Source organism: Meleagris gallopavo, chromosome Z (assembly GCF_905368555.1).
Source record: "Meleagris gallopavo chromosome Z, MGAL_WU_HG_1.1, whole genome shotgun sequence".
In the NCBI taxonomy this organism is placed as follows: Eukaryota; Metazoa; Chordata; class Aves; order Galliformes; family Phasianidae; genus Meleagris; species Meleagris gallopavo.
Window position 1 is genome coordinate 1,648,972 of NC_139435.1, and position 7,841 is coordinate 1,656,812.

General features: G+C 49.4%; 1 protein-coding gene across 4 annotated transcripts in view; it reads left to right on the forward strand.

The window, feature by feature from the left end:
* Positions 1 to 6,460, forward strand: part of ZBTB7C (zinc finger and BTB domain containing 7C) — a 106,192-nt gene extending 99,732 nt beyond the window's left edge. For all 4 annotated transcript variants that reach the window (XM_085213085.1, XM_010725150.4, XM_010725151.4 and 1 more), the window contains one exon: positions 2,134 to 6,460. In XM_085213085.1, the coding sequence (XP_085069211.1) occupies positions 2,134 to 2,746 (613 nt within the window). In that variant the 3' untranslated portion in view covers positions 2,747 to 6,460. The remainder of the gene's footprint in view (positions 1 to 2,133) is intronic.
* The last annotated feature ends 1,381 nt before the right edge of the window (positions 6,461 to 7,841 follow it).

A 7,841-nucleotide genomic window follows, 5' to 3' on the forward strand; every position in this document is an offset into this window, starting at 1 on the left:
TTGCAGCCAGAAAGGTTAATGTTATTTGTTCACATTATTCGTGTTGTGACAGCTTGCAGAGCCTTCATCGCTCTCCTAATGCAATTGCACTGAGGATGTTCACACAGAGAGGGTGTGTTTCTCCCTCTGCTTTAACCAGCATCCTCCATTGCACCCCACAGCTGCCCCAAATGCAGCACCCAGCCCAGAAGAGCACCCACCATGGTCACCCTGTATGCAGGATTTACAGCCCTGGCATGCCGTGTGTTTATAGGAACAGCAATCCTGTGAGGTTAAACATGGCATACATGGGTTTAAATTCTATTATAGGTGAAGCTGGGAGCTCTGCTTTTCATTACTGTTTTCCAACACTTCCCATTGTGTGACCCGGTGTCCATCTGCCTGCAGCTCCACTGAATGTTATCCATTTGGGCTGCAATTTTCTGTGCCGCTTTGTCTGCTTCTGAGAACTGATTTCAGCACTTTGGGAGACTGAGGGGAAATGCGGCTTCACTAAGATCTCAGAATAATGCCATCTTTGACAGTTTCTCATTTGGCTCTTGAGTTCTGGCCCCACGGAGCACCGAAGATGCTTCTTTCTGCCTTCCAAAGTGCTGCACGAGCTGCAAACCTTGGGAAAGCACTGGGGCTGCTCCTTACAGGTGATGACCAAGTGGCTCTGTTGCTGGGGACACCTCTTTGCATCCTTCATGGAGTGCTTATATCTCTGCCTAGAGGCTTTCAGGCCCCTCTAGGTGGGACTTTTATGCCTGCAGAAGCCACGGAATCCTGCCTAGAGTAGTCCCAGATGTGATGTATGGGGCCATGGACTCAGCTTGCGCTTCCATTGCCCTCCTACATCCATCCCCACCACCCAGGTGATTTCAGCAGCACTACTGAGGCAAGCAGGAGCCCCCAGAAGAGATGCACATCCCCGTGAGCAGAGCTTCAAGATCACGGGCTCTATGTCCCCTAAGCACAGCTGGGTGAAAGACACAAGCATGGGTACAAGTGCTGGGTCTGCTCTGTCCTGTGCATGGAGCAGCATCAGCTTTCATGTAGACGCCAGGGCTGGATCATCTCACCAAAGGCAGCAGAATGGCAGGAATGAGTATGTAGGCAGCAGAATGTGGGTTCTGAGAGCTCAGCCTGCCAGCATCAATATATTTGGGCTTGTTTTTTCCTCTGTTGTCATCCTTTTATCCTTTATGTACTGATGACATTGCTCCATCTACTCTCCTCACTCCTCCCAGTGTCTTGGAAGGATCGGACTGAAAGCATTCCCAAAATCAATGGAATTCTCCCACTTTGCTATTCCATGTAGAAACCCCTCTTGTGTGTTGTGGCTCAATTCACGTGCAGCCAGCTTCTCTTATTACAACTGCGTGCCTCAGCTGTCACAAAATAAAGGAAAAAAAAATAGCTTCTGGGCTGCCAGCTTGGGAAAATATTCTGGTAGCTCTCCGTTGTTGCTTCCCACCTTAAAAATCAGGTGAGCTGTATAGATGGATGCCATGGGGATGGGTGCTGCAGCATCCCCTGCATCTGAACCTTTTGTGAGCAGGTGCCGTCGCGCAGAGCAGCGCGGTGCTGCCAGCCTCCGGCTACAAACCCGGGCTGCGGAGACACCTAGCGGCCAGATGTGGTCATCTACGCATGGAATTTATTCTGGGTAGTTTCTGTGCGTGTTGAAGGGTCTGCTAGGAAAAGTGTTGGATGCTTCGTTCCCGGAGACACCCAAGTTTGTTCTGGACAGGGCTGATGGAGCTGCGGGTGTTATGGTTCATTGCAGGGCAGCGGGATCGGGTGACCTTTAAAGGTCCTTTTCAACGCTGTGATCCTACGGTTCTGTGACCTTAATGATCATCCACAGAATCATGGAAAGGTTGGCTTGGAAAGGTCATTAAAGATTCCTTAGAAGCATAAAACCAAAGAAATGGTTTGGGTTGAAGGGGACCTTGTCACTGTTCATTACAGGGAGTCTGATGCGATGACCTTTAAGGGCCCCTTCCAACTCAAGCAATTCTATGATTCTACAATTTTTTGCCATTTGTTTAGGGTGGGTTTATCAGATTTTTCCCAACCTGAGCCATTTCGGGTTGGTCTGCAGAATGCTGCGGTGCAGGGATGAAGCCGAATTCTCTTCTTTTGCAGGCAGGACAAGCTCAAAATCCACATGCGGAAGCACACGGGAGAGCGGCCCTACCTGTGCATCCACTGCAACGCCAAATTCGTCCACAACTACGACCTGAAGAACCACATGCGTATCCACACGGGCATCCGGCCCTACCAGTGTGAGTTCTGCTACAAGAGCTTCACCCGCTCCGATCACCTCCACCGCCACGTCAAGCGGCAGAGCTGCCGGATGGCGCGGCCGCGCCGGGGCCGCAAGCCAGCAGCATGGCGGGCGGCGGGCTTGCTCTTCGGTCCCAGCGGCCCACCGGTGGAGAAGGCCTTCATGGTGCCGCCGGCTCTGGAGGAAGTAGGCGGCCTTCCCGTGTGCCTTCCCGGCCCCAGCCCCGAGCACTTTCTGAGCGGGACGAAGGCGGCGTTCAGCCTGCAGGAGCTGGAGGACACCCAGAGGAAGCTGCTGCGGCAAGCACAGCTGGACATGGAGCGGAACGCGGGCATCTTCGCCTTCGCCCTCAGCCACAGCGACAACTTGGCGGCTCAACCCTTCTTCCCGCTGGCCGACCCCTGGGGCACGGGGTTCAACGGCCTGGCGGGGCTGGGCCACGTGACACCCATGTCTGAGGCCACCAACTAGCCCGTGGTGGGGCCGCTGCCTTCCTCCCCGCCAGACTCCGCCGTGCGCTCGGGGTTGGGTCACCCGATGTTGGTGGCTCCGTCCAAGGCTGCTGTTGTGCTCAACGCTCCCAAAATGTCACTTGCCTTAGCATGGGGCATGGCCATCCCAGGGACTCTCTGCCTGGGGGACACTGGGCACCCATGAGCTGTCCAGACTTGGGTTTGGTATGTTACATTCCTTGGCCATTTGGGTCAAAAGGACTTTTGGGAGTTGATGGTTGGTTTTTTTTGTTGTTGTCTCTTTTTTTGTGTGTGAGGGCTTTTTGTTTTTTGTTCTTTTTTGTAGTTAATTCCTAACTCTGGCAACAAAACTAGTTCTGAAGGGGATCCTGGTTGGTTAGTCCTAAACCATCCAAAAAAAAAAAAAAAAAAAAAAAAAAAAAAAAAAAAAAGGCTCTGGTATCACCCAGGCGGAATCTGGGTGGAAAAGGGGATATTTTGCTTTTTTTTTTTTTTTTTCCTTCCCATTTCTCAATTTCACACAGAGAACTAAACCTCATTTTGAGCATTTTCACTTCAGTTGCTTAAAAAGGTGAAGAAAGATTTGTGGGAGAATAAGAAATGTTTTGATCCGGAGCTTTGGGAAAACAAACCACGAGGGAATTCTGAAATGAAAATCATTTCAAACCAAAGATTCGGAATTGCTCACTGAGAATTCACCATTGCTGACCATGGATGTTTGTCCTCAATTCACTCTTCCATCTAATTCCTACCCACATGTTGATGACAAAACTCAACAAAAACGCTTGGGTGTCCCTGAATCTGCAATGCTGGTTGGAAAAAATTCCAGTGCACAAATTTTCCTAATGCAGGCATCAAGGGGGTTTTGTGGGGAAGGGGCCACTGAAGATCTCTTGCAGACAGCGTTGTGTCTACTTGCCAGCAAGTAGAAATAATCTGTGTTCACCGTTTGTTGGTTCAGATCTAAATGTTAAAAACTGTGGCTTTTCTTTTCCTTTGCTTCAACAAATGAAAGGGAACGAGGGGACCGCCGTCCATCTCCGTCCGGTCCTTGGTTTGCCCATGGATGGTTCTGTTCTGAAGCAGATGGGGGCGGTAGAGCAAAACATATGGAAAGAAGAAAGAAAACCTTTTAAAGCTGCATTAAACTTTTTTTCTTTTAACTCTGTGTCAACTTCCTACATGGCAATGTTTTGTAGAGGACTGGTTCCTTCAGGTGTTTATTTTGCAGTCATTGTAAAATATCCAAAGATGCTGAGTACTGTATGATCTACAAGAACTTGAAGCACGTTGGGTTTTTTGTTTTTTAGTTTTTTTTTTCCTGATTTGTGATTTTGCTTCTTCTTCTTTTTTTTTTTTTCCTATTTGTCTATGGGGGAAAACATTTGCAGTTTTTCTATTTATAACTATTTTTATGTGATTGCTTTATGTACAAAACAATGGGGGAAAAAATGAAAAAAGAACAAAAAAAAAAAAAGGAGAGAGAAACACACATACCAATAAATTTGCCTTAGTTGCTCACGGGACAATCACCCTTAACTTTCATCGAAGCTAGAAAGCGAATGAAAATTTTTAAAGAAGAAAGAATTTTACGTATTTATTAAACTCTGAATCGATGCTGTTAAATTACTAGCAGGACTCAGTGCTCTTGCCTGTGGCCAAGCTGAGGAAGCTGAGCTGCCCCCCAACTTCGGCTCCACCTGTACAGATTTTTGGAACTCCAGAGCGATCACATGTTCTGAAGCACCCCACTGGATGGGGCTGCTGGCATGGCAATGCTGATGGCCACTAATGAGTTAAGGTTGATTCTCCCGCGTTGCGCTGGGTTGGGTTGTACAGAGCCAGGAGAGCATTTTGGGGCAGGTGGGTGGATGAGAGCAAACCCTATGGTGGTGGCACATGGTGACTCCAGGCCACAGGTTTTCTGGTGGGTGAGCGTGTTTTGGGGCTGACATCCTCATCTCATCCCAGCAGCAGAGCACTGTGGAAGGTGCCTGGAGAGCTGTGGGTGCCACATTCCTGGAGGTGCTCGAGGCCACGCTGGATGGGCTTTAACCATCTGTTAACCATCCCTTCTGAGCCAGCTGTTCAATGGTTCTATGCTTCTGCGATCTTCGAAGTCCCTTCCAGCCCAAGCCATGCTGTGATTCTGTGACTCAGTGCTGTAGGGCTTTATGCAGCTCACGGGGTGGTGGTCCTTGATCATCTTACCCCATGTCCTGTGGTCCTGACAGTGGACACCGTTGTGAGCCCGTTATTCACGCTGCAGCTAAGAAGCTGCAGAATTTCCAAGTTATTTTAATGCTATTTTTTAAAAGAGGTGCAGAAGCCTGGAGGGTAGGTTGTGGGTATCAGCAGTGGGACCCACTCCATGTCATTCAAATTCCACACTAGAGAACAGGCACCCTGTGCCTATTGGGACACCCCCATGCTGACCGTTTCAGGTGTGCTTTAGGAACGTGGTTAGTGGGCATGGTGGGGATGGGTTGGACTGGATGATCTTGAAGATCTTTTCCAAACTGAATAATTCCATGGCTCTGCCTGCCAAATGATTTCCATCCATTGGTTGCACGGAAACAGGCAGGAGAGTGATTTCCCTGTTGAAGTTGGGGATGGACCGCCTTCAGCATCATTATGGTGGTCTGTCTTCCATCTGCTCACGCGGTTTGGAAATCTAGCTTGGACTCACTGCACTGCTTTTGCAGTGAGTTACAGTGAAGCTCCTCACCACCAGTGACAATGCTGATGTTTGGGCAGCCAGCTGTTAGCCAGTCCATCTAGGGCAGACCAGACAAACCCCACCACCTCCTGAAAGAGAGGTACAGTGCTAAGAGAGCTCTGGTCTCCCAAATCTGGCTTCGCAGCTCGCATGGTGCTGAGCATCCTCTCAATGCCTTCATCGTGGGGAGTGAATTTTTCATTTTATATTTTAAATCTTGTGGCTTTCCACCCAATCTTATAGTCTAGTTTACTTATAATGTAAAAAAAAAAAAAAAAAAAAAAAAAAAAAAAAAAAAAAAAAAAAGGACTTGCAAGGGGAGGGTAAAATGAAAATGTGAAAACTGGGAGCTGTGCGCTAATCAGGCACATGGGAATTGCAGGAAGAAAACCAGCTTTGGGAGATGCTTGTTAGCAGCAACATATGGCTACACTCTGCTCTCGAGCAGCTGCTGTTATCTGCTGGAGCATCCAGAGCAAAAAAGAAAAGAAAAAGAAAGGAAGGAAGTGTGCACTTTGGGAAGCAAGAGGCAAATATAGGGAGACCTTTTTGTTTTCGGGAGTGTCTTGTGATCAGGTTTGTGGGGTCTGCTGTCACCTTTTGGCACAGCCTGCATTTCCTTGGGCTGCGTGCGACTTCCTTCCCAAGTGGAAAAATAAAATAGAAAAAAGGGAAAAAGACAAAAGCCTTTCCTGCAGAAGATGCCCCATGGCCCTGCTGCTCTCTGCCCCTTTGGCCTCAGGAGCCGTGCCACCCTGCTGGCTGGAGGGAACATAGCTGTAGCGTGGAAATGCCTTTTTGTTCGTATTTCTCTTGTGTTGTACTGATGTTTCACACGACTTGCACTATGGGCTGTAGGCAGAATGCTGTCAGATCTCTTGTTCTCCTCTCTCGTTTGGTCGAGACTCCCCTTGGCTAATGAAGCAGCAGTCCTGTAGATGTCCCTGTTGCACATTTTACACCCCTGGAGGATAATAAAGTGTTACAGAAGCAGTGAGTCTTTTCTTTGTGCTCCTGTGGGCCTGGGACATGGGGAATGATGGCGTGGGATGGTGACATTGCACGAGCGGGCACAGTGCCCTCGGAGGAAACCCGCAGGAAAACAGGGGTGCCCTAAGTGAAATTTGGGGGTTTTCCATCCTTCTTAGTTTTGCTGTCCACGACCTGCCGACAGCTCAAACCCGCACTGCCCTCGTGTGGTGGACTGGGGACAACTCTGCCACCAGAGCAGCGCTGAGGACGTCGGCTGTCACCGGTTCCCATAGGTTTGGGCTCATGCTTGTATGGGGCAGGTGCAGTCCTCCATCGTATCCTACTACATCTACCAACCAAGGGCTTTCTGCACACCAGTTAACCACAACCAAATAACGTGATGTCACCCTTCCTGCAATCACTCGGGACCTCACCTGACAGCCACGACTTTTCAAATGTGATGGAGAGCGGCTCAGCAACCACCCCAGCCAGCTCCTTCAGAACCCTGGGATGCACGCCATCCGGCTCCATAGACTTGTACACATTCAGTCTCATGAGGTGGTCTCGGACTTGCTCTGCCCTTACAGTGGGGGGGTGAATTATTGTCCCTATCCCCACCTCGAGGTTTAGGGATGCAGGGCTCAGGGACGTGACAAATACTGGAATCCTTGCTGCCAGTGAAGACCAAGGCAAAGGACTCGTTCAGTACCTCAGACTTCTCTTTGTCTGTTGAAGCCAGTTCTCCTTTTACATTTACCAAAGGAGGTACATTGGCTTTGGCCTATCTCCTGGCCAGTGTACCTCGCCAAGTTCAGTTCTGCCTGTACCTTGGCTTTCCTGATCCCACATCTGCAACTCCGAGTCTGGAGTTCTTAGTCAAGACACCTGATGGGATGTTTCTGGCAAGAAAAGACGCCAATGCTTCTTATTTCCATCAAGAAACTGAGGCATAGACTCATGGCTCCCTTGCAGCATGTGGGTATCTGAGGATGTGCTGCCGGAACACTTGGTCCTGGCATGGTGTCTTCCAACCCAACCATTCTGTGGTTCTGTGACCTTCAAAATCCCTTCTAACTCAACCATTCTATGGTTCTATGATTCTCTGACCCTAGCTCACTTATCAAAGGGTGGACATCCTGGAGCCCAATCCATCTCTGGCTCAAGAGGAGTGAAGAAAAGCAAGAAAATGAGAGATCAAGTAGGGTGGAGAACAGAAACGCCTAAGGATTTGTTTTATGACAGGTTCTGTGTCCTTGCCTCCAGCATCCCTTGCCATCCAGGGGGCCCAAGGCACCGTCTGGCTGCAGATCCCCAGATGGGGAGGGATGCACACAGTGGGGATGTTGCATCCCACACACCCATGGCTCTGCACCAGCTGCTGCTCTAACTCCCCATATGCCAA